General features: G+C 44.6%; 1 protein-coding gene across 1 annotated transcript in view; it reads left to right on the forward strand.

Moving 5' to 3' along the window:
- The window catches only part of LMNB1 (lamin B1), a 56,025-nt gene extending 43,564 nt beyond the window's left edge, over nucleotides 1-12,461 (forward strand). Inside the window, exons 9-11 of the mRNA XM_043586681.1 lie at nucleotides 3,483-3,602; nucleotides 8,752-8,859; nucleotides 11,674-12,461. Of these exons, the coding sequence (XP_043442616.1) occupies nucleotides 3,483-3,602; nucleotides 8,752-8,859; nucleotides 11,674-11,715 (270 nt within the window). The 3' untranslated portion in view covers nucleotides 11,716-12,461. The remainder of the gene's footprint in view (nucleotides 1-3,482; nucleotides 3,603-8,751; nucleotides 8,860-11,673) is intronic.
- The last annotated feature ends 13,893 nt before the right edge of the window (nucleotides 12,462-26,354 follow it).

Raw genomic sequence — 26,354 nt, forward strand, 5'->3', positions numbered from 1 at the left:
GTAGATATAAAACAGCTGTCTCTTGACATTATTGTAGCCAGTCTGATTCAGGAGATACTGTTTAGCATAAAGAACTATTAGGATAATCTTTTAATGCTAAGGTATGCCTTAAAATGACAGTTGTCTGCCTTGGGTGACTGACCTTCAGCATCATTTGGGTAGTGCTTTGGTGTCCAGGACCCACCTCACCCTTAGTCACCATCTCTGGTGTTGGATTAGGGACCTGTGGTTTGAACAATAGTCATTAAGTGATAGATCCTAGAAAGAATCACTTTTTTTTTGAAGTTTATTTACTTAGAGAGAGGGAGAGAAAAAGAGCGTGTACGCATGTGAGTGGCAGACGGAGGGAGACAGAGAATCCCAAACAGGTCTGCGCTGTCAGCACGGAGCCCGACATGGGCTCGAGCTTGCAAACTATGAGGTCGTGACCTGAGCTGAAACCAAGAGTCAGACGCTTAACTGACTGAGCCACCTAGGTGCCCCCAGAATCACTTTTTTAAACATAATTTAGCGAGGGTAACGTGGTTTTTACATACATAGTGTTTACATTTCTAGATTTGCAGATGGGCTTTTTGTGTCACTCTGTATTTTGAGTTCTAAGTGGTTCACTGACCGTTGGCTGTGCTCTGAAACATCACATCTTTAATAGTTACTAAATGTCATTAGCATACTTTCTATAGAAGTAGCATCATTGAGCAAACACAAAATTTCTTTATTTTTCTTAGTAGATTTTGTAAATTGTTAACTTTGATAAAGATGTGAAAATGGTTCATATTTTCGTTCTTGAAGGATATAGAAGTAACTTTTATCAATTTCTTTTAAAAATACTAAACACATATTTTTAAATTTATGATTGATACACATTTAGTGTTTAAGATCAGAGGCTCAAACTAGTTAGGACTTTTCTTTTAAAAAGTGTCCTAGAGCTTGATACCACATTGGGAAAATATGAGATGCTAATTTTGTAATAATGGGTAAAAAATGGAAACAAATATTCTAACCACACTATCTTTTCTTCTCATTAGTCATTACTATAGTGAGAGAAAATTGTTCAGTCCTCTTACATGTCTTTTGGAGGTTGCATAATGTGGTGGAGAGAATCTGACATTTTAATTCAGAAGATTTCAGGATTGAGTGTGCTCTCTGTCTCTGTAATGTGAAACCAGTATGCCAATCATAGGCTTTTTCCATTAGATATAGTTCCTCAGGGACCAAATAGATAAATATACTATAGGTCTAGTGGAGCTCAATTATCATATAAAATAATGTGATTTTTTTTTTTTTTAAGTAGCTAGCCTTAAATATGATAAGAAGCTCTTTGGAACATGGTAGTGATAAGTAATCTTCCTGTAAGATTGTACTAGACAATAGCAAAGATTAATTTAAAGCTCTAGAACACAAAAAAAGAAGTACTTAATTTAAAATTTTCTTGTAGCCACATTAAAGTAAAAAAGATGTGAAATTAACTTCACTGTTATATTTTATTTAATCCACTATATCCAGAATACTATTCTTTCAACATGTGATCAATAATAAAAAATTATTAAGTCAGATATTTTACCTTTTTTTTTTTAGAATTTATTTTTTAATTTTTTATTGTTTTTTAACGTTTACTTATTTTTGAGACAGAGAGAGACAGAGCATGAACTGGGGAGGGGCAGAGAGAGAGGGAGACACAGAATCTGAAATAGGCTCCAGGCTCTGAGCTGTCAGCACAGAGGTCCAACGCAGGGCTCGAACTCACGGACTGCGAGATCATGACCTGAGCTGAAGTCGGACGCTCAACCGACTGAGCCACCCAGGCACCCCTACCTTTTTTTTTTTTTTTAAACTATGTGTTCAAACTTACAGCTGTCCTCACAGTACATCTCCATTTTGACCAGCCACATTCAAATGCTCACAAACCACATATGGCTAGCACATGGAACAGGATGACTCTGGGATGTTTAATTTTTTTTTTTTAACTTTTATTTATTATTGAGAGACAGAGACAGAACATAAGCATGGGGGGGACAGAGAACGGGAGAGACACAGAATCTGAAGCAGGATCCAGGTTCTGAGCTGTCAGCACAGAGCCCGACACGGGGCTCGAACTCACAAGCCATGAGATCATGACCTGAGCTGAAGTTGGACACCTGACTGACTGAGCCACCCAGGCACCCCAGACTCTGGGACATTTTAGATTTAGATTAAATTACCCAGTAAGGTTACTGACATTTTGTGATTATTAACAACACTAAACCAACTATATGATTCCATATGGACTAGTAAAAATGTCTTGCTTGAAACGAGGAAAACATTAACATTCCACAAACCTGACAGCCCAGTTCCAGTTCATTTTTTGTTTTACCCCAGTAAATGCTCCTTGTCCGTTTCCAGCTATAATGCTGACGAAAGATCTTGAAGCTTCAGGTGAGCATCTACAGAGGATGGGCTCCCTCCTAGTTAGTAATTCATAGATTTTCCTCCCCATTTGAAAAGATGTCTGCCTGTGTGATCTCCAGTCTTCATTTTGCCATCATGTAGCCATTTATATTGTAAAATAATTTATGGGGTGTAAGACTTTCCTTTCTATTTTCATACACTCTTTCAGAAGCATCAAGATTGGTGGTGGTGTCCCTACAGATGGATGTTGTGGAGCTGGAGTGATTTGTCCTTGGCTCAGAGCCAGAGTTTCTGACTCACATTTTCTCCACTCTACCAATACTCTTTTGTCTATAAAATACATTAAAAATATGGCAGAATTTCCATGCTTATTAGGAGGGAAATGTAATTTTTTTGGTTTTGCCTATTTCAGTAGCATTCCTGTTTATCAGTGAGTAATGGGTGATTTGTTCCTTTCCTGTTTTCTTTTCGGAGTTGAGTATCAGACACTCCTGACGTACTGTGACAGAGCCCCTAGTTGGAGACCTACTAGTTTATATTAGAATATTCTAGGTGGGCTGTCTGCTGCAGAAGTTTTGAGAGAAGTTAGCGGTATCTCTTCACTTCCTGCTCTAGGCAGCTGGAGGCTACTATTGGAGCTGGTCAGAGGTCTCCACCCTGGAAGAATGGCCCATAAAACCCATAGAGTAACAGTAGCGACAGTGAGAGCTGAGCCTTGCCGAGTGAGCCAGCCCCTCTGTGCGGGTAGAGTAATCTCATGCGTTCCAGGTTTCACTTCTGTCATTTCATGCCTAATGAGAGTAAGGTGACTTGCACACATTCAGCTGACATGTTGAGGGGTAGGAGGTGAATATGGACAACGTCCCCTCAGATCCCTGTGCATCACCATTCACATTTATCGGTTGGGGAAGCTGAGGCCTAGAAAGGTTCTCCTGGATGCACAGCTAGTCATACAGCAGGTCTCTGAACCTGGGACTCAGTTCTGAGAGTTAGAATCTGTTCTTTTATAAAGTATCCAAGTCTCTTGGTTACTTTGCTGTCGTTGGGATGTGGGAGAGCTGGGATCTGGATCGACTGATGTCCTTTCTCTTTTCTAGATTTGGGCTGCAAATGCTGGTGTCACAGCCAGTCCTCCCACTGACCTCATCTGGAAGAACCAGAACTCTTGGGGCACTGGTGAAGATGTGAAGGTGATATTGAAAAATTCTCAGGGAGAGGTAAGGCCATTTTGTCAGCACTACCACAGTGTATGTTCCCCTTGAAAGTTCATTGTGCAAGACGATTTCTCTTCAGAAATCACATTGAAATGGGAAGTAGTTGATTGCTTACACCAGACCAAGGCCACTCAGTAAATCCAAGTGAAGCTGACTTCAGATTTTAGGAGTGAAGTAGGAATGTATTGTGGACACTGAACATACAGGACAGTAGTTCTGTCTCCACTGCCACTGGCTTTGTGACTTTCGGCAAGTTCCTTTACTTTAGTCTTCTCATTTTACAGTGGAGATGATAAAGACAAGTAATATAATTGTGATGGTATTAATGGGAGGAATACAATATAAATGAGATAATCGTTGGGAAGTGCTTACAACAGCATCTGGCCTCTGGTGACTGCTTATGTTTTCACCTTGTTGCTCGCTCAGAGTGTTTGTGAAACTGTGAGTTTGAAGACCGTGGAGTGTACATCTGCTTGATATTTCTATTTTTAACATGTCTGTCCTAGATTCTTACCAAAGAACCTTACCTACCCGTGCTGTCAGGTAAAGACACCCCTACCATATGTGCACGTGCACGCCCACCCAAGAAGTGGGAGTCTGCGGAGGAAGGAGCGGTTGCAGGCCAACTCGCAGCAGCCCCTTAGGGCTTCCTTCTCCGCCGCTGTAATGCCGAGTGCAGACCTCTCACCTGTACGGGACTTGTCCGGTTGGCCTGTCTCATTACAGTAATCAGCACAGCACATTGAGGGTGAGGACCTACGGTGAATTTTCTTGGCACATATTTCAGTAAGAATTTACTGGATAAAAAAATTTTAATTAAATGTGGGCCTGCCTTGAGTTCAGAGAAATAAAGTAACACGTTTGTGATGCGGGTGTGGGGTGTTTGCATCAGGAGCCCCGTGCCCTGCCACCTTCCTGTCTGTCTCTCACTGCACACACGTGCTGGTGTTGGGACCGCTCTTCACATGAATTCACGGTCTGCTGGATGAAGAGTGCCCTTGATCTCAGACTGAGAGTTGTTCTGATTCACCGTAGACCTCAGTACGGTCGTGTGAGATTTCAGGGCACGCGTGAAGAATTCCTCTCCAGGTCCTTGGCTAGCCTCTCCGGTGGGGGCGTAGTTGACACTTGCTGTTGCTCACTCCGTCTTCAAGGTGTTGGATCTTCTCCACGGGAGAAAGAAGAAGCTTCTTGCCGTCAGCACTGTGGAAACTTTCCCAGGGTCGCTGGGGCCGCCACCCAAGTGCTGCATTCCCCCGACACCTGATGTGGGCAGCACACGTGACACTCTCACAGTGTTGCCGAAAGTGGCGATTTGCTCAGGTTGAAAAGCACCGTTAGAAGGGGCCCTGGCAGATGAGATGGGCTTTTGTGAATCATGGAAATCCAGTCATCACCTGTGTACCATTCTTTTCTCTGTGAAAGCCTATCTAGTTAGAGGTGGTCTTATGGGAAGGTATTTGGAATGTAGCAGTTTAAAGCCCACAAGATAGAGTGACATGTGAACAAAGCAGATCCCGTGACTGGGGGTCGGGTTTGAAGGTGGTATTACAGTGACGTTTCGATAAAGCTGACTGAAGCTTTGGTTTCTCTGCAGAACTTAAACCATTGAATATTAGATTATTTGCTTGGTCGGTTTTGTTCTTTTAACAAACTTCTGTCTTCTGCTTGCTAGGCTCTATTTAAAGTGACTTTTGTCAAATGAGGAAAATAGGATGAATACGGTTTCTATTTTTGCGGTTGCCAGCCAAGTAAATTTGGTATTTATTCGTTGATTCTGAAACCGTGTTTATTAGTAAATTCCAGACCATATTTGCAACAATCCATAATCACTACCATAAAGACCATTTTTCCGTAAGTTTGTAGGTAATTGGCATAAGTCAGTTTATTTTTTTACATATATTTTCTTCTTGCCTGAGGCATTGGAAGTGTCAGAAAACCCACTTAAACCAACCCTCCTGGGAATATCTGGGCTCACACACCCAGAAATCCAGCAGTAGTGGACTTGATCCAGGAGTTCACTCACTGTCACCAAGGATCTTCTTTGTCTGTTTGCTGAGCGTCTCTGTGGTTGATGTGGGATGGGTGCTGGAGTTCCTGGAAGTGCATCATTCCAGGTTGGCTTTTTGTGGGAAGGAGCCTCTTTCCCTGTGACATTCCCATCCCGGGCTTTACTCTCCTTGTACCAGCATGGCTCACAGGCTCCCTTCTAACCCGGTTCCTGGAGTCAGGAAGACAGAGCTTGAGTATTCTCTCTCTAGCAGCTTGATCCCCTCTGCTCCTTGTGACTCATTTGTCCCATCTCCACAGGAGAGATGGGTACCCAGGTGAAATTGGGGACTGCCACTGAGAAATGAGGGAGGAGGTGCTAGATGATTAAAAACACCAAGTGTTGACATGCTAAAATGTTCTTCTGTGAGGGAAATAAGAAATAAAAAAGTCTCTACCTTCTGGAATATAGTCATAACTGAAGCTTTTCTATATGTGAATGATTGCTTGTCTGTACAGAGATACCATAGTTTAATAGCTCCTCCATCGAAAAACAGCCCTGTAACATTTGCTGATTTCTGTGCTGTGGATATCCCATACTGTCACTGTGGTGTTTCCAGGATATCCGCATGTCATGACTGAGCACAGTTGGCAGAGGTGAGCGGATCAGCTGGTACTGGCTGGCTTCAGTGCATGCCTGAATAGTGTACCTTTGTGTGTGCAAGGCTTAACAGGGACAGACTCCTAATACATTTTACAGAGAGGCCATTTATATGTGTCTTTCGGGGCACTTGATAGGGTTGGATGAGAGGAACTTTTTGGATAAAGACACTTATTAGTGCCTTGACTAATAATTTCCTGGGCCCAAACCTTCCAACGATTTTTGGTTCTAAATGTGTTTTATGATTTTTCTATCAATTTTTAGACATTATTTAGTACACTGATTTTTCTATACAGGCCTTCTGCATTGGATTATTTGGTTTTTAAATGTCATCACATGAAAGGTGCTTAACAGCAGGCTTATATTAAAAATAACTAAAGGGGCACCTGGGTGTCTCAGTTGGTTAAGCGTCCAACTTCAACTCAGGTCATGATCTCACAATTCGTGGGGTCGAGCCCTGTGTCAGTGACAGCTCAGAGCCTTGGAGCCTGCTTTGGATTCTGTGTCTCCCTCTCTCTGTCCCTCCCCTACTCATGCTCTGTCTCTGTCTCAAAAATAAATAATAAAACATTAAAAAAAAAAAAAGTAGTTAATGTGAGGGGCACCTGGGTGGCTCAGTTAGTTAAGTGTCCAGCTCTTGATTTCCGCTCAGGTCATGATCTCATGGGTTCGTGAGATTGAGCCCCGCATCGAGCTCTGTGCCGAGAGTGCAGAGCCTGGTTAGGATTCTGTCTCTCCCTCTCTCTCGGCCCCTCTCCCACATGTGCTCATGCCCATCCTCTCTCATTCTCTCCCTAAAAATAAACATTTTTAAAAAGTAGTTCAGGGGCTCCTGGGTGGCTCAGTTGGTTAAGCGTCCAACTTCGGCTCATGTCATGATCTCACAGTTTGTGGGTTTGAGCCCTGCATCAGGCTCTGTGCTGACAGCTCAGAGCCTGGAGCCTGTTTCATATTCTGTGTCTCCCACTCTCTCTCTGACCCACCCCTGTTCATGCTCTGTCTCTCTCTGTCTCAAAAATCAGTAAATGTTAAAAAAAATTTTTTAAATAAAAAAAATAAAAATAAAAAGTAGTTCAGGTGAATTAACTTATAATTAACTTAGTTGGGCAAGTTCCTGCTTACGGAGTTTCACATTTGAGGAAAATAACGTCACATGCTTTAAGAATGTTTGCAAGATGAGGTGTATATGTTTGTCATGTGCTGCCTGAGCTGGAATGTGAGAATTCTGTAGCAGGGTTTCTTTGACTTTTCTTGCCTCGTTTTAGGATGAATTGTGGAAGGCTGGGTACTCTGAGCACTTTTTGAGAATTCTTCTTCTATTTTGTATGCTGCCATCCCCCAATTGATATCTGACTTCAAAGAATTATAATTGATGTAAGGCTCACATGCTTTTTTGTTAGTGCTGATTTGGTCAGAGCACGCTGATGTTTGTGAAGTGGCTGTTCGTGTACCTGAGCACTGACTGACCTCACAGAGTTGAAGTTTCCAGCTGAGACTCTCACTCTCCGTCTTCCTTGGTCATGTAACGTAATCAAAATTCCCCACAAAACACTAGTGTACTACCTTGCTTCATTTATGAGATATATCCCTGGACATAAATTTAAAGTTGAACTCTGATTTGTAAGACAACCTTCTTTGGTTTTCTTTCTCTGCTATTTTAAACGAGCTGGTTGTGTGTTAAATTCCAGATAAGCTTTTACTGACGGAATTTTAGCATCTTTGTCTGTGGAGTTATCCTTCTTGAGTGACCTTAGGACTTGGTACAGAATAAAATGAGATGCTCTGCAGCAGGCTGTAGGACACTCATTTACTTGCTGCCAGATCGTCAGGTCAGCCTCTTGCTTACACACAAATACTGCTGTGCTGTGCAAGTCAGCGTTCTCCACAGGAGAGGCATCTGTACTTGTGCCTTTCAGGAGAAAATGGAAACGGTGAATGATGAAACTATTTTCTGTGCAGAATACATTGGAGCTTCACTGGTGTGTTATTAGTAAATGGCGCTCATCTGTCTTGGTTCCGTTTCCTGAGAGGAAAGTTGTTGAAGGTGGACTGTTGCCACCATGTTGCCTGCGATCACAGCATTTGGCCTTCAGCTTCATTTAATTCAGAGTTTCTTCAGTGCCTTCTTTTTGTGAGGAGCCAGGACCTTGAAGCTGCATTCATGTTGAGTGTTACAAAGAGTCTCGTGTGCCAGATTGTTCACAGAGTTCTTAGTAAGCGAATGGGATCAGAAGCATTGGGAATCTTTGCAGCCGGTATTTCAAATTGGATACCGGTAGCTCCTCTGTGGGGAATATGGAAAATCTAACAACTGCTACTAGTCATGTAAAATATCCTGTTCACTAGCTAAAGCTATTGATGAAGCACTTTCTTCTTTTTTAGAAAATAATCCCTGATGCAGGAAAGGTGCTGTTTCTAAAAGTTAAGCAAAGATAAGTTCCCTCTCCCCAACTGCCTTTGCGATAGTTATGACGTTGACTTAAAAGTTACTCTTGTTTTCAGGAGGTTGCTCAAAGAAGTACAGTCTTTAAAACAACCATACCTGAAGAAGAGGAGGAGGAGGAAGCGGCACCTGAAGTGGTTGTTGAGGAAGAGATTTTCCACCAGCAGGTATCACTTTAATGTATTTATTTAAAATTTTATTGAAAGAATTACACAGAAACCAAAATCCGCAGTGGATTTGGTCTTTTTCCCTATTACTTGAACCAGATGAGTGATATGCCACCTGGGGTTTGTTTTTCCCGAGGGGACATTCAAGATAGTACATTAGAGAGTGTTAGAAGAAAATGATAGCACTTCTTTAAAACAATTTTTTTCTCCTTATATCCAATTTCAGTTTTTATCATGTTTCATAATGTACATAATATGCAGGACATGTTGTGTATCACTTATAAATAAGTATATATGGGTTGGAATGCATGCTCAAAATTATTTACTGGAGAGTTCTGTGATAGAGGTTTATTTTAGATCACTAATTAGAGTATCTGCATATAAACTTAAAAAAGCCAGAGTAATATTCTGCAGTGTGAAACAAAAATTCTTGCTATATTAAATTCCAAGGGGCGCCTGGATGGCTCAGTCGGTTAAACTATATTAAATTCCAAATCATCTAATTATAAGATAGATTTTAGCTGATGCTTGGGCTTTTGAGAGTCCTTGAAATAAACTCCAAATTTGATTTTAATTAATTAAATTGGAATTATTAATAAGTAATAAGCCTTCAGTTTATAGTCTCAAGCTGTTTGAGTCAGGTGATTAATCAAAATTCCTACCCTTATCCTTATAAGACTTTGTTTCTATGTTTCCAGCTTTATAAGTCGGTTCATTTTGCTTCATTGGCCCCAGTCCTACTCCGAATAAACATTCTCTTAGGTGGTTAACCCCCAGGGTTGAGAACCACTTGATGGGGGTTGTATGAGGTAGAACGAACTTTGGGATACTTCCTAATACATTTTGGAGGACTGTTCAAGAACAGCTACTTTAGCCTTAACTTTCACAAGAAACCAGGACAAGATCCATTTCCTGCCCCCAGTGGGAAGCATTATAATGAGTGGAAGTAAAATAACAATGTAAGAGATCTCTCAAGGTGGCAGAGAAGTGGCTCAGAGTATGATTTGTAGCAGGTCGGATGCTGGAGAAGACTGTCTAGGCCACCAGAATTGTTGAGAAGATCCCTGGGAAGTATGCTTGTCCAGTAATTTGAAAGTTGGGCAGTTATTTGGGTATCAGAAGACCCACAGTGGTGTTTGCATTACCTGTTGGCTGCATTAACATACACCCCAAAACATAAGTGACTTAGGACAAGTGTTTCTTACTTGCCTTGATTCTGTGGTTTGACTGGGCTCAGCTGGGCAAGTCTTTTGCTCCATGTGATGGAGAGAAAGTTAATGACACAGTTGTATTCAGCTGGGATCTTGGCTGGGGCTGGAATGTTCTCCTTGTTTCTCTCCATGTTGCTTTATCTTTTTTTTTTTTAAGTTTATTTATTTATTTTGGGAGAGACTGAGATAATGTGAGTTGGGGAGGGGCAGAGAGAGCGGGAGACAGAATCCCAAGCAGATTCCACATTGTCAGCACAGAGCCTGATGCTGGGCTTAAACCCACGAAACCGTGAGATCATGCATGACCTGAGCTGAAACCAAGAGTCGGACACTTAACAAACTGAGCCACCCAGGCGCCCCCATGTTGTTTTATCTTTTGGTAGTTTAGCTGAAATCTTGTTTATAACATGGCAGCTGGCTTCCATAAGGGGGAGAAAGAGAGCACCAGATCTCTTAAAGGCTAGGCCCATATTCTCTTAGACAAAGTGAGTCTGTAGGCCATCTTCAGCCGTAGGCAAGGGCAAATAGTCCTCAGCTCTGATGGGGAGGAGTGAGGCAGAGAACCTGCGGTGATCTTCTGTTCAGCACAAAGGACGTGTCAGGATGTCAGTGTTAGGTGTATCTGTCCAGTTGTATCGTAGGATACACATCATACGTAGATGAAATGGGAAGCTTTGGTGGTAAGTGTGCAGTCTGGGCTGCCTGGGCAGAGAGCTTCTGCACACGTCGGAGCCAAGGAGATGCTAATACTAATCTGCAGTTGACTCCAGAAGGGAGATTAGAGAGACACTGAGGGACTGTGAATGGAGGTTCATTAAGACCTAGTGACTGAACTTGAGAGGGGAGAGAAGGAGAAGAAGGCAGATGTGTGAGGCGTTTAGCTTTGGTGATCAGAGTAGATAATGATGTCAAGTTTTAAAAGAGGGAAGATGGAAGGGTAGATATTTTGAATTCTCATTAGAGAATGGGTCCAGTGGCCTTTCGAATTGATAAGGTTTTTTTGGTGGCCTTCAAGAAACCAATTTCAGCCAAGTCTGGTGGTGAGTGACAGGTCCGACTGTGTGGTTTTAAGGAATTAGTGCGTGGTGAAAGACAAGAACAGAGAGAGCCATGTTGACTTCACGTCTGAGGACGATGCCGGAGCCTGTGCTTTGGGATGTGCAAGCAGAGGACCCAGCCGGCTGGGCTTCCTGATGTGGTTGTTCACAATGGAGCCTGCTGACCTCCTGTTTCCGGTTAGAAAAGAAGGTTCTTTATTGAATAGTGACTTTCAGCCTTAGCTGCATATCATTAATTACTTAGGGAGTTTTAAAATTATATATAAATAGATATACTTCCCCACTTAAATGAGAAATTCTTATCTAGAGACCCAGATCAGAATTTTTTTTTTTGAAGCTCTTCAGGATCTGAATGTGCAGCTGGAGTTTAGTGTCACTGTTGTGGAATTTGTTGGAAGAAGTTTATAAGAGGAGGTTAAAAATGAGAAAATGATAAAGTTTCATTTGAAGTTAGGTAATACGGTTTTGTCCCATCTCTGCCTTATTTTAAAGTGCTGTCCTCCAATTTCTTAGCACTGATTTTTCTTTCTGCTTTTCCTCGTCAGGGAACCCCAAGAGCATCCAATAGAAGCTGTGCAATTATGTAAACTTCTCAAGTCAACGGTCTTCCTCAACACAAAGAAATACGGTAATCCTTACCAACATGCAGTGCAGAGCCTTCTCAGAAGCACAGAATATTTTTATATTTCCTTTATGTGAATTTTTAAGCTGCGAATCTGATGGCCTTAATTTCCTTTTTTGACACTGAAAAAGTTTTGTAAAAGAAACCATATCCATACACTTTGTTGCAAGATGTGAATTATTGACACTGAACTAACTGTGTACTGTTTGGAAAGGGTTCCTCAAATTTTTTGACATTTTTTTGTATGTGTGTTTTTTAAGTTCTTACAAGAAGGGGACGGGAGGGTAAATAAACCACTGTGTGTCTGGGTATAATTTGAAGATTGCTCCATCTAGATTAGCAATCTGCTCTTGATTACTCTCTGCTATATATAACGGTGCTGTGAGGGGGGGGGCATTTTTCAATATATCAAACTTTTGTACTGAATTTTTTTGTAATAAACAATCAAGGCTACAAAAAAATTTTTTTAATAGAAAAGAGAAATTTTGTAAGAAGGCAATATTAACCTAATCATCATGTAAGCACTCTTGGATGAAGGATTCCACAAAACTTTGTTTTATGGTTACTTCTCTTAGATTCTTAATTCATGCGGGGATAGCGGGTGGGAGGGACGGGTTTCTCTTAAAATGCATTAGCTGTGTTTTTAAAGATAGTGTAACTTGCTTTAATTTCCTATGATACATTAACAAATAAAAGCTGTTTTAATATTAATTGGTCTCTTTTAACTTTAAAAACCTGATTTGGGGGGAAGAAGAGTATTGTTTTACCTGTGCTTTTCATAAAAATAATTTGGCTTCTTGTTTAACGTAGATGTTTCTTGGGGTGCCTGGATGGCTCAGTCGGTTGAGCATCTGACTCTTGATATCGGCTCAGGTCATGATCCCAGGGTCGTGGGACTGAGTCTCGAATTGGGCTCCATCCTGAGCGTTCTCTCTCTTTCTCTCTCTCTCTCTCTCTCTGCCTCTCCTCCACTCGCACTTGCTCGCTCTCAAAAAAAAAATTAAAATAAAAAATTAAATAAACTAGGTGTTTCTTTAAGCTTTGATAATGAGGAAACCACAAACCACTCTGAGGTCTTTACCCCTCCTCCCCCTTTCAGTACTCTGTCTTCATCAATAGCAGTAATAACAATAATAAAAGTAATAATAGGGGCACCTGGGTGGCTCAGTTGGTTAAGCTTCTGACTTCAACTCAGGTCGTGACCTCATGGTTCTTGAGTTTGAGCCCCGTGTCGGGCTCTATGCTGACCGCTCAGAGCCTGCTTGGGATTCTGTGTCTCCCTCTCTGTCTCTGCCCCTCCCCACTGTGCGCTCGTGCTCTCTCGCAGGCGCTCTCTCGCACTCTCTCTCTCTCTCTTTCTCAGAAATGAATAAACATTAAAAAAAATAATAGTAGCTTATGTTTTGGGGTCAGATACCGTGCTAAGTGCTTTATATTTTTTAGCTTATTAACAATTAGACCTTTCAAAATCTCCTTTAATAGGAAAGTCAAATGGGAACAGGGACAGTGGCAGAAGACACTGAGGAAGATACTCCTTTTAAAGGGAGAAGAGGGAGAGAATACTCTTCTAGAATCTAGTTTTACCGACTTATAAAATAGAGAAAAGATATCCGTAACCGTACCTGTTAGAGGATTAAGGTATGAGCGATGTGACAGGGAGGCCATGTGCTTATGGGGTGGCTTTGTCATGTATAGTGGTAATCTAGGGTGTCGATCGTTAGGGGTTTGGGCCAGTTTTGTCTTGCGATTGCTTTCTCCACGTGTGTTCATCTTGTGGGAAGTGGAATGCCTGCACCATCCATCGAACGAACAGATGATAAATTTCGGAAGCCAGCCCGGAGTCAGTGTTTGGTTTTCCCTTAAAATATTCCTGCAGTAAGCTGCGCAAAGACTCCCGGCTTTCACTGGAAAATAACTCACAAAGTCTCAGAATTACTGTGCTCTGCAGATTTACTGCATACGCTGGTGCCATCACAGACACAAGATAAATGCCGGGCAAGATACGGTGTCAGGTGAAGCAGATAAAATGATAACTTCTCAGCACAGATTTGTCTTCACAATGAGCGTGGCACTGCAGTGTGCAGTCAGACTCGGCGTTGACAGATTTTGCCACAAGATGGGGTTCTTGTCATCAAAATGCACTCAGGGTACTTTCCTGCTGGGTAAGTCAGGTTCTAGAAATCAACCCTTTTTAGTAGGTGGGCACTAAGAATCGACGGCCGTGACACGGAAGAGTAGTAGGTACTCCGGCGACGTAGACGCACGTCTGGTGATAGGGGGAAAATCCGGGACCCTGTACCCACGCGGTTTGGTGCCCTGGGTGTGTTGCAAGCAGAAGCTGGTGGCGTTCACTTAGTCTGACAAAGGTGAAACTACAGGTTCTCTGAAAACGAGCTGCACGTGTATCTGTTCCCATGGAGCAGGAGAGGCAGAGGGCCCGAGCACCTGCCTCCTGTGTATGCTCTGTGTCTCCACATCCACGGAGCTTTGGGATACATTTCTGGATTACTGACCTGTTTTACACCCGGCATGAGGTTTCCCTTCCGCTTTCTCTTTGGTTTTCTGGTCTCACCCCTGTGTTTGGACAGGGATTTTTTTTTTTCTTTATTCTTTCTTTTTTTTTTTTTTTAAATTTCTCTTGTGGGTAGGTCTCCTCTCTGTTCTTCACTAAGAAAATTCTGGATGCTCCTATTTTGTTGAATATGATCTCTTTCCTGTTTGCTGTTCTTCCCTTCTGGGGTTTCTTTTAGATTTTTTATAGAACCCATTCTCTTTCATATCTTGTAGATTTCTCTGTGTTGTTGTATTCTCAGTAATTTCTTTCTGTTTATCTCTGTATTTTTTATCCTGCTCATTGAGTTTGTAATTTCTATACTTTTCATTTCTGGAATTTGATTTTTTTTTCAAATTCAGCTCTTCACTATAGTTCTTTTCTTCTTTTAAAGGGTCATTTTAGGCACACTTGTATGGTTTCTAACATATTTTCCTGAGTTCTTATGGAGAGCCTAATTTGGTTTGCCAAAATGGTTTGAGAGCCAAAAATGGTTTGCTTCCTCATGGGGTTTTTAGATTGTGAACTTCCCTTCAACAGGTGTTTATTCTGTGAGTGGTTTGTGTGCCTAACATACAGGGTAGTTTGGTGCTTTTCTGTTCCAGCTCCCCAATGATGATAGTGGATTGGACCTTTGTTGCTGTTTTCTCATCTGGTGGTAGTGAAAAAAATCCACTTGGATGCTGGTGCATGGGTATTCTTTATTTCTCACAGGTAACTTCCACATGCTCCCCCTCGGTCTGCATCAGAAGTTTGCCATTGGGGTGCCTGGGTGGCTCACTCAGTTGAGTGTGCGACTCTTGATTTTGGCTCAGATCACGATCCCAGGGTCATGGGATTAAGACCCTTGTCTGCTCTGCGCAGAGTGTGAAGCCTGCTTGGGATTCTTTCTCCCCCCCCCACCCCTCACCGATGCGTGCACACGTTTTTGCTCTAGCAAAAAAAAAAAAAAAAAAGTTTGCCTTTGCTCTGGGTCTTTGGGCTTGCTGTAATGGGAGGTGTGGGAGCACTTTATGGTTCTGAACCTTTTGCAACCAGCTCCCTTTTGGGTAGGTCCTGTCCTTGCACGGAGTTGTGCCCTGTTTCCTACCCCCACCCCCCAGCCTCCATCCTGAAAGTTTCCATTTCACGCTCTGAATTCTTGTTCCTTTATGGCACCTGGGCATTTTTGGTTCTCATTTTAAGCCTGGCTCTCTATTAAAACAAAGATTACAGGTTATCAATTTTATAGTGATAGAAGGACCCCCTCCTTGTCAGTTATTTCCTCATCACACACCAATACAAGCATGTGCACATTGATTTGCCTGTGTGTATGTGTACGTATTTTACGAGAGATGCTGATTCTAAATCATGTTCCCTTTGGTTTCAGTTTCTCAGCCACCATCCCTTTCATGGAATCTTAAATTACAAAGAAACTTACTTGAATGCCTTTTCTTTTCCCTGCCAAATCACATGGAGAACAGAATGACTTGGGCCCCTTGAAGCAATGTTCTGGTATTTCCACGTAGTTACCTAGGAAAGCCCAGAATTCTGAAACTGGGAATACTCCTTCCCTCCCTTGCCAGAAGAAAAACAAGGCACAGAAGGACGTAATATTTAGTATTCTGTGTTTCTGCCATTTGTCTGTTTTACTAGGGAGACTTTCAGAACCAAACTGATGGCAGCGAGGAAAATATTTAGGCAAAACACAAGTAAAACTCACAGGAGTTGTTTTCAAGGTGTTGTGGAGGGAGCTTCATGTGAGCACGCTGAACGGGAAGAATAGTTAATCAGTGGCGAATGGATGCAGCTTGGCTGATCTGGAGGGTCATTCAAAGAGAAGGGCAGAGGATCATCATGGAGGCTGACCAGTCACCAGTTGGCCCTGGAGACCGGCCCCGGACCTAGAGTGCGAACCCGCACTCCTTCTCTCATTTCTCTTACATATTTGCCTTCACTTTTAACAGCACAGTAAGTCCTGTCTTTTGCTGACTTTTCACCAGAGGCTAAAATGCACCTCTCAGTTCAAGGAGACAGCCGGTTCAGTAGCTTAAGTAACGTTACAACGATAAAGCACATATCCACCCAGATTTATTATGTGAGTGCTTCCTCCACCAATCTGAACTGGAATTCTCAGTTTAAGTGTCAGCCAAGTTTGCTCTCAGAGAAACACAGCTCTTGTTCCATTTCAGGAGTTTTTATACCTCCTTTGGCTTTGTAGTGCTTCAAATGGGCCCTGGTGTGTGGAGCCTAATGGTTTCTCTGAAAATTTCTTATACCATTTTCTTAAACATTGCTGTTGGTTTATTTGATTTAGAATAAGAAAATCCTCACTTGCCTTCTTAAAAATGTGTACTATCTTTGAGAGAGAATGCAAGCAGGGGAGGGACAGAGAGAGGGGGACAGAAGATCCAAAGCAGGCTCCGTGCTGACAGCAGCCAGCCTGATGTATGTGGGGCTTGAACTCACGAACCATGAGATCATGACCTAAATCAAAGTCAGATGTTCAACTGACTGAGCCACCCATGTGCCCCCACTTGCCTTTTAAGCCTCCTTTCATGATGCACTCAGCCCTCAGAGTGGGTGTCCTAATCCTCTTGGCCCTGTCACATCCACCAGGCTTCACTTTCCCCACACATCCAGCATTGGGGGCAGATCTCCCCATGGAACTGTAATAGAGTGGAGGTACCTACACCAGTATTTCTTTTTCCTCACTGTTTGTAATACACTCCGGGTAATTATTTTCAAAGGTTCTAGTTTGTTGAATACACCAGAGTCTTTTTTTTAATTTATTTTAATGTTTATTATTTATTTATTGAGAGACCAAGCACGTGAGCGGGGGAGGGGCAGAGAGAGGGAGACAGAGAATCTAAAGCAGGCTCCAGACTCTGAATTGTCAGCACAGACCCCGACACAGGGCTCGAACCCATGAACTGTAAGCTCATGACTTGAGCTGAAGCCGGACGATTAACCGGCTGAGCCACCCAGGTGCGCCCATCGGAGTGTTTCCATAACTGCCTTCCATATAGGCCTGTGTGCCAGGACTTACCTTAAGCTCCCAGTGTTAGCTAGAGTGTCCACAGTATCACCAGAGGGACACAGGTGTCCTGTGCTGAGTTGGTCTCATCTGGCAGAGGCTGGCTTTCTAGTTTAGTGGCTGAGCGTGCTCTTCAGAGGACTTGTTCATTGTCTCACTTCCCCGAAGTCTGAATCCCAGAACCCTTCTTTTCTTTTCCCTTCTTTTTCTCCAGGCTCTCCATCTGAGCCAGGGAGAGTCCCAGCTCACACCACCCTTCACCAAAGGCTACTTTGTGGCCCAGCTGTTGGCCACTGGAACATTGTCTTCCCAAGCCTGGGATTGTGAAACCACCCAACCTTCCTTCCTCTTTGCTGCTAGCTCCCCCCCCCCCCCCCCCCCCCACTCCTTTGTTACCTTCCAGCCAGTGTCAAGAGGGGACTGAACCCAGGCTAAATGTGGAGCCAAAATTTTCCTATGATTCATTTTCTCAGTTGCTCTTTTCTTTTAAGTCTTTGTCCTGCTGAGAGAAAAACTGGAAATTTGAACCTTAGAAAAAAGGAGCTGAAAAGTCTTGATTAAGTGCCTGTTGTGTAATCATCCCTCTACTGGCACAGAGGGGATGGTGGGTCTGGCCCGGACTCAGCTGCAGCTGCGGGCCACCAGGAACAGTGCTTAGGTTTATAATATGGGAGGGGTCCTTGGGTGGGGAAGGAAAGGTTTGGGCACAGAGAGGCATGTTTGGGAGGCTCAGGGTGGCCTCCTGCCAGAAGTTCCTACAGGAGCCTGAAGCAGGGCCCCTGACTGTGTCATGCACCTGGGAGACTAGGGACGCAACTAAGAGAAAACAGCAGGGACAGGGTTCTGGAAATGCAGTGTGGCACATCAAAGATTTACTTACTTTAAAAAAAAAAGTTTTTGTTTTTTTTAATTAAAAAAAATATTTATTTTTGACAGAGATACAGAGCATGAGTGGGGAGGGGCAGAGAGAGAGGGAGACACAGAATCGGAAGCAGGCTCCAGGCTCCGAGCTGTCAGCACAGAGCCCGACGTGTGGCTCGAACTCACAGACTGAGAGATCATGACCTGAGCCAAAGGCGGACGCTCAACCACCTGAGCCACCCAGGGGCCCCTATTTTTTTTAATTAAAAATTTTTATTGTTTATTTTTGCAAATGGGGGAGGGGCAGAGAGAGGGAGACACAAAATCCCAACCAGGCTCCAGGCTCTGTTCTGTCAGCACAGAGCCGGACTTGGGGCTCGAACCCACAAACCATGAGCTGACATCGGATGCTTAAACGACGGAGCCACCCAGGTGCCCCTTTTGACGGTTACTTTTGAGAGAGAGAGAGCAGAAGCAGGGGAGGGGCGGAGAGAGGGAGCCACAGAATCCAAAGCAGGCTCCAGACCCAGAGCTGTCAGTGCAGATCCCAGCGCGGGGCTCACCGTGGGGCTCCACCTCCTGGACCTGGAAGTCATGACCTGAGCTGAAGTCAAACGCTTAACCGACTGACCCATCCAGGCACCCCTAAAGGTTTCCTAACTTAAAGTTTGCTGTACCGCACTGGGTAAGGGGTATCCTTGCTTTGCAGACTGGCTGTCTTGCCTAGAGGTGAAGTCATTTATTCACTCATTCATTCCTTCAGCAACCATACCCCGCGGAATTTGCGTTTGCCTGGCGGCCACCGCCAGACAAGGCTTCTGGAATACGGAGCTGAGAGATCCAGTGGTTTTCTGAAAAACTCTGTTCACACAGGCCTGTATCCGACAGCTCTGCCTACTTTATCCCCGGCAGCTGTCAGAAAATAATTTACACAGCCGGTTTACAAATGAAAACCGTGCTATTCGTTGTCCAGAATGAACGGGAACAATTCCAGCTGTCAGATAATCCCCACATCCCTAGTTCAAATCTCTGTTGCGAATGTTCCTCAAATTAATGGCGAATGTAATAAATATTACTGGCGTGGTGCAGTTTAGCAAGCGCTTTCACGTATGTATTCCGACCTCACTTGTGCCTCTCAGCCTGTAAAGCCGTGGCTTGGTCGGGACAGGCGGGCTGACTGCTCTCGAGGAGGCTCGCCCCCGCTCGCCCCTCCCCCACTACGACGCACCCCTCCCCCACTACGACGCGCCCCTCCCCCTGCCGTGCCTTCCTGGCTCCTCCCCCCGGCCTCCGCCTCGTTCTGTTCTCCGGGGTCGCAACCACAGCGGGCGCGCGCTCCCCGCGCGCCGCCCTTCCCGGAGCCGGAGCGGGCTGACTCCCCTGCAGGATGCATTTTTCCTGCCGTCAGGGAGGTAATGAAGTGTTGTGATGTAAAAGTCACCTCTGGGGGATAGTCACCATTAGGTAAGCTAAACAGAGGTGGTGGAGACGCAACAAGTCCTGCAGAGCAGGCCGGGCCTCGGTGAGGCAACGTGTTACTAATATATCTGGGAACTGTGGGACGTGTCCCGGGGCGGGAACAAGCACCCCCAGTCCTCCTAGCGGGTGGTGGACGGCCTGTGAATAACGGGAATGATTGCAACTGGTGGTGATTCAGCTCTGATTAGTAAGGAGGTGAAAGAAAAAAATAGTGGTGTTGTTTTTTTGTTACATGATAGAGAATTAACCATTGTGTAAACCATGCCCCGTGCGGTCCTGGGTTATGTTCCAAGTTTGTACTTCCCCACATGGGTGGGCCTTCTCCTCAGACGGGCTCTAAATAGAAAAGGCAGCATTTTTTCACCTTTGAACCAGCTTTGGGAATGGAAACCCCTGGAGACTGCAGCACTTAGTGACAAGAAGCCGCCGTCCCAGAAAGTGTGGTCTAGAGAAAGCTGACATTCCTGCTTCTCAATTTGCTTATCCGCAAACCGAGACCAAAAGCCCTGTCGCAAAAAAAGTGTTGATGGGCGTATTAGATCCCGAGGAAAGATCACGCCAAGACAGTAGGTCTAAATAAATAAATAGTGATTTGTTTAAGTGTATTTATTTATTTGGAGAGAGAGAGCGAGCATGAACGGGGCAGAGAGAGAGAGAGAGAGAGAGAGAGAGAGAGAGAGAGAGAGAGAATCCCAAGCATGCTCCACACCATTAGGCAGAGCCCGATGCTGGGCCCGAGCAAACGAGCCAGGGGATCATGACCTGAGCCAAAACCGAGAGTCAGACACTTAACCGAATGAGCCCCCCAGGTGCCCCCGATAGGTAGTCATTTAAAGCGAATGGTTACTTCAGAATTTTTGACAAGGGGTGTCGGCAGGTAGGGTGAGGTTCTCATCGCGCGGCTGTTCGTGTCTGGAAGTCTCCATGTGAGAACAGTGCAGGTCAGAGCTGACGCTTCTCCCCGTCAGCTGAGTGCTCAGGCAAGGAATGCCTCTGAGAATGCTGGAAGCATCCCACCCTTCGTTCATTTGGTGAATAGATGTTAACCCCACAGACGTCTCTGAGCGCTCGGAGAGTGCCAAGCTGCGCCCTGGGCCCCGGGAAGGCAGTGTTGCGCGCAGAGAAATCTTGCCCTGACGCCGACGGGGCTGCAGCTCCGGGAGGGCATCAGCCGAACAATCGCGTCCCCGCACAGCCGTGGGACGGCATCACACAGCTGGCTTCGAGACACCTGGTCTCCCATGGGAGATGGCCATTGGGAAAACGCGTCCGGTTGGAAGCCGGGTTTCAAAGACGGGTTCTCGCCACCTGGGAAGAGCTCCCCTGCGCACACCTTCACAGTCACGACGGGCGTGATTTTCACTGTGTTCAAGTTCTTTGGCTTCGTGCGTAGTAGGGTTACTGGAGCCTGTTGGAAATGGTGCCGCCTTGTACAGCATTAGCTATGGGGACATCAGGTGGTCCCGAAGGGCTGTTTCGCTCTAGCCTGGGTCAGTCCAACTGCCAGTCTCAGGGCTCCCTTGTGCAGATGGAGGCGGAACAGTGAAGAGCGGTCAGATCCCCAGGCGGGTATCCGCACCAGCCACGGCCTGCGTCTTGGCCTGTCTCCCTGGTGCTCTTGGACCTGAAATTGACAGGCACCGATTCAAGGGTGTAGGTCAATCATTGCTACCATGGGAGGCGAACGTGCCCACGTCTGTCAGGTCCTTCACCCAGCCACCGAGAGGAATTCAGAACCGTCCTGGGGCTCTCTGAGACTAGACTCTGCCCTCTGTCACTGATGGGGTTTGGGCTGGAACCTGGAAGCTCCTGGAAATTGGGAGTTTGGGGGATCGAAGGCTGCCCGAAGATAGGCTTTGTGAGTCACTCACGTAGAGAAACCCATACCTGAAAGGGGATCATTCCCCACCCCCCCAACATTGCCACCCCCCCAACATTGCCACCCCCCCAGCCAGGTGCCGACAGGTGTGCAAAAGCAACATCAAATCAGGGATAGCATAGCAACATCGGCTTTTCTTTTTTCTTTGAAAAGCGAATATTAGATGACTACTTCCCAGTTAGAAGCTTTGGAAAGTGCACGCCGAGTTTTCTGTTTTAGACAAATGTCGGCTCTCCCCTGCCGTGGTCCCCACTGTACCGATTTGTTCCAAATCATTTAAACATGTCGTCCTGTGGCTCGCCTCCCCCGTGCAGAGGTGCGGCGTCCCTGTCAGATCCGTCTCCATTTCTACTGGAAGAAGACATTGGGAACTCTGTCAACACTTGTGACAGGTTGGCCGCACTGGCACCTTTGTTGCTTAAAACCAAAGAGGACAGTGACGGTCCAGGTGCCCCATGTGCTCAGGGCTCAAATGGGACCACGGAGAGGATTTCTGGAGCATGTTTGGCAGTCACTTCTGAGTTTTCCGTCGAGACCCAAACGCTGAGAAAATCTTTTCGCTCGTGCCAATTGGCCATCCTTCCCTCTCAGCGCTTTCCCGGCGCACAGGGCCTGCGCGCTGCTGGAAAGTCGTGTCTGCACTCTGCACAAAAGCTGCCTGCCGACCTGCTGTGCGTGATCCACGGGGCTGAGATAACAGGGTCTCGCTTGATGTTGGCTGTGGGTGGATTTCAGGTTTTCATTTAAGTAAAGAATAGTTTAAGCCTTCAGCTGGGAGAGGGGGTTAATGTGTCCGTGGGCGAAGCCTCGGGGGTTCTAATGCAGCAGGTGATCCACCAGCATAGCCCTCTCCCCTCCACACCCCCACACCCCCCAGGTGGTCAGAAGAAACTGTGGCTCTTTGGCAGCTCTTTGCCAAAACGCTTGGTGGAGGTTGGGAAACACTGAATTGTGAATTTTAAGGCAAGGTGACGGGCTGCTCTTGTCCTCTTTGGCACGTGCATCCTAAGTGACAGGAACGAGAGCAGACCTCATTTAATGGGCGGTCAAAGGGTGCTGGGCTATTCTGAACCAATCTGTTGGTCAGTGTGCTACCTTCGACAGGCTCGGTAGCCAATGCTGAATGACTTGGGATGGTTTCATTGGAGAGACAAGAGTTCACTGATGCTGTGTCTGTGGGGGAAGCCAGGAGGCCGACAGGATTCCAGGAGGCTTTGTGTGAGGGGCCTGCTCACTTCCAAGAAACAACGGGCGGAGCAGGAAATGTGGACATACGTGCTACTCGTTAAATGACTTGTTCATATGGCAGATTGTCCCCATCTGGGGGTGCGTGACCCCTGTTATGTTCACAGGAGCCACCAGGAGGTTGTGGAGACAGATGTATCCTCTCCTTATCTCCGATCCCCTGACCCCCGAGGTGCCTGTGGCCACTTCTTCCCCCGAATCCTCTCTGGATTCACTGTTGATTCTCACACTTGCTGCCTCATTCTTTTTCCTCCTCACGCAACCTGATTCCAGGCATTTTTTCCTTGAGTGATGCTCATTGTGGCCACATGGAGCTGTCATTAGGAGTGTGGGACGGGAGGAGAGGAGATGATGGGGTTTCAGAAGACTTCACCTTGATTTTGATAAATGAAAGGAGGCGGCCTATCCCCAGACTTAAAGCAAGGCAACGGGCAAGAGCACCCCGTTGCCTTGCTTTAAATTTCACAATTCAGTGTTCCCCAACCTCCGCCCACACCCACATGCTTTATTAGAGGAGAATCAGGGCTTCAGGGGAACCTGTGGCGATTTCTGTTTCCAGAGTGTGGTGGGTGGCTTCAGTTCAGCAGGACTGGTCTGGTCAGTGACAGCCTCACCAGCACTATGCAGTCTCAGCAGGATGTGTCTTTGGGGTGGTTTTTTTTTTTTTTTTTAAGTTTATTTAAGAGAGAGAGTACAAGCAGGGAAGGGGCAGAGAGAGAGAGGGGAAAAATGCCAAGCAGGCTCTGAGCTGTTAGCACAGAGCCCAGTGTGGGGCTCAAACTCACAAACTGTGAGATCACGAGCTGAGCTGAAATCAAGAAAGAGCTGGCCTCTTAACTGACTGAGTCGCCTGGGTGGCCCAGGTCATGTGGTTTTTAGGTCAGAAGCTCTGAGGCTGGTTGGCTTCTATCCACGATGGGAAGAAAAGCATCATTCTGGCACAGACCTGGAGGCCCCTTCTCTGACCTTCTCCTGGCAATCAGTGCACAGGCTGTTCACAGTCCGTGCTGTCGAACCTGATGTAGTTTTGCTTCAGCAGGGCAAACACCAAAATAGTCAGCCTTGGCCACGTATAGCATCTCTAAGGACAGTCACCAACTTTGAGCCTATAGCCTCTAGTTAAAATGCACTGCTGCTTTCTCACCGTTGCATGCTGTTCATGCATGCCTCTGACTCTGATTGTGCTAGCTGCAGCCCACGCTCTCCTCAACTTCCTGGTCTCAGCTTTTGGACAGCGCTGGTGTCAGGCTGGGCCCAACTTGCTCTATTTTATTTTATTTTATTTTATATTTTATTTTATTTTATTATTTTATTTTATTATTTTATTTTATTTTTTTATATTTTATCTTATTTTATTTTATTTTAATTTAATTTATTTTATTTTATATTATATTTTATTTATTTTATTTTATTATTTTATATTATATTATATTTTATTATTTTATATTTTATTTTTATTTTATTTTATTTTAATTTTTTATTTGTTTATTTTATTTAATTTTATTTATTTATTTTGAAAGAGAGACAGGGACAGTGAGAGAGAAGGAGGGAAAGGAGAGACAGAATCCCAAGCAGGCTCCGAGCTGTCACCACAGAGCTGGACACAGGGGCTCGATCCCATGAACTGTGAGATCATGGCCTGAGCTGAAATCAGGAGTCAGTTTAACTGACTGAGCCACCCAGGTGTCCCACCAACTTGTTCTGTTTTTTTAAATTACTTTTTACAATGCAAAATTTAAGCATATGTATATGTGGAGAGAAGAGTCAACCCTGTGTGCCCATCAGCCAGCTTCAACAGTTGCCCATATGTGGTCAGTCTGGTTTCTTCCCTACTCCCTCCCTCTGCTCTGCCATCTGGTGGATTATTTTATTTTTTTAAATGTTTATTTATTTTTGAGAGACAGCACGAATGGGGGAGAGGCACGGGGCGGGGGGGAAGGAAGATCTGAAGTGGGCTCTGTGTTGACAGCAGCCAGCTGGATGTGGGGCTCCAATGCAGAACCGTGAGATCATGACCACAGCTGAAGTCAGGTGCCCCCCACTGGATTATTTTAAAGCAAATCCCACATATTACATAACTGCAGATATTCCTTCAAAATGTATCTCCAAGAGACTGGGACTTTTTCTAAACAGAACCATAGTTCTATTATCATACCTAAAATAATTAATTTCCTTTAAAAATTTTTTTTTTCCTCCTTTCCTTTTTCCTATTTATTTTTTTAACTTACATCCAAGTTAGTTAGCATATAGTGCAACAATGATTTCAGGAGTAGAGGCCAGTGCTCATCCATAACGCCCCTTACTCATTAGCCCACCCCCATCCCACAACCCCTCCAGCAAACTTCTGTTTGTTCTCTATATTTAAGGGTCTCTTCTGTTTTGTCCCCCTCCCTGTTTGTATATTATTTTTGCTTCCCTTCCCTTATGTTCATCTATTCTGTGTCTTAAAGTCCTCATATGAGCGAAGTCGTATGATTTTTGTCTTTCTCTGGCTGACTAATTTCACTTAGCATAATACCCTCCAGTTCCATCCACGTAGTTGCAAATGGCAAGATTTCATTTTTTTGATTGCTGAGTGATACTCTATTGTGTATATATACCACATCTTCTTTATCCAGTCATCCATCGATGGACATTTGGGCTCTTTCCATACTTTGGCTATTGTTGATAGTGCTGCTATAAACATGGGGGTGCATGTGTCCCTTCGAAACAGCACACCTGTATCCCTTGGATAAATACCTAGTAGTGCAATTGCTGGGTCGCAGGTAGTTCTATTTTTAATTTTTTGAGGAACCTCCATACTGTTTTCCAGAGTGGCTGCACCAGTTTGCATTCCCACCAGCAGTGCCGAAGACATCCTCTTTCTCTGCATCCTCATCAACATCTGCTGTTGCTTAAGTTGTTGATGTGAGCCATTCTGACAGGTGTGAGATGGTATCTCATTGTGGATTTGATTTGTATTTCCCTGATGATGAGTGATGTTGAGCATTTTTTCATGTGTCGGTTGGCCATCTGGATGTCTTCTTTGGAGAAGTGCCTATTAATGTCTTCTGCCCATATCTTCACTGGATTATTTGTTTTTTGGGTATTGAGTTTGGTAAGTTCTTTATAGATTTTGGATACTAACTTTATCTGATATGTCATTTTCAAATATCTTCTCCTATTCTGTCAGTTCCCTTTGAGTTTTGCTGATTTGTTTCCTTCACTGTGCAGAAGCTTTTTGTTTTGATGAAGTCCCAATAGTTCATTTTTGCTTTTGTTTCCCTTGCCTCCAGAGACATGTTGAGTAAGAAGTTGCTGCCACCAAGGTCAAAGAGGTTTTTGCCTGCTTTCTCCTCGAGGATTTTGATGGCTTCCTGTCTTACGTTTAGATCTTTCATCCGTTTTGAGTTTATTTTTTGTGTATGGTGTAAGAAAGTGGTCCAGGTTCATTCTTCTGCATGTCGCTGTCCAGTTTTCCTAACACCATTTGCTGAAGAGACTGCCTTTATTCCATTGGATACTCTTTCCTGCTTTCTCAGAGATTAGTTGGCCATATGTTTGTGGGTCCATTTCTGGATTCTCTATTCTGTT

The sequence above is a fragment of the Prionailurus bengalensis genome, chromosome A1 (assembly GCF_016509475.1).
Source record: "Prionailurus bengalensis isolate Pbe53 chromosome A1, Fcat_Pben_1.1_paternal_pri, whole genome shotgun sequence".
NCBI lineage: Eukaryota > Metazoa > Chordata > Mammalia > Carnivora > Felidae > Prionailurus > Prionailurus bengalensis.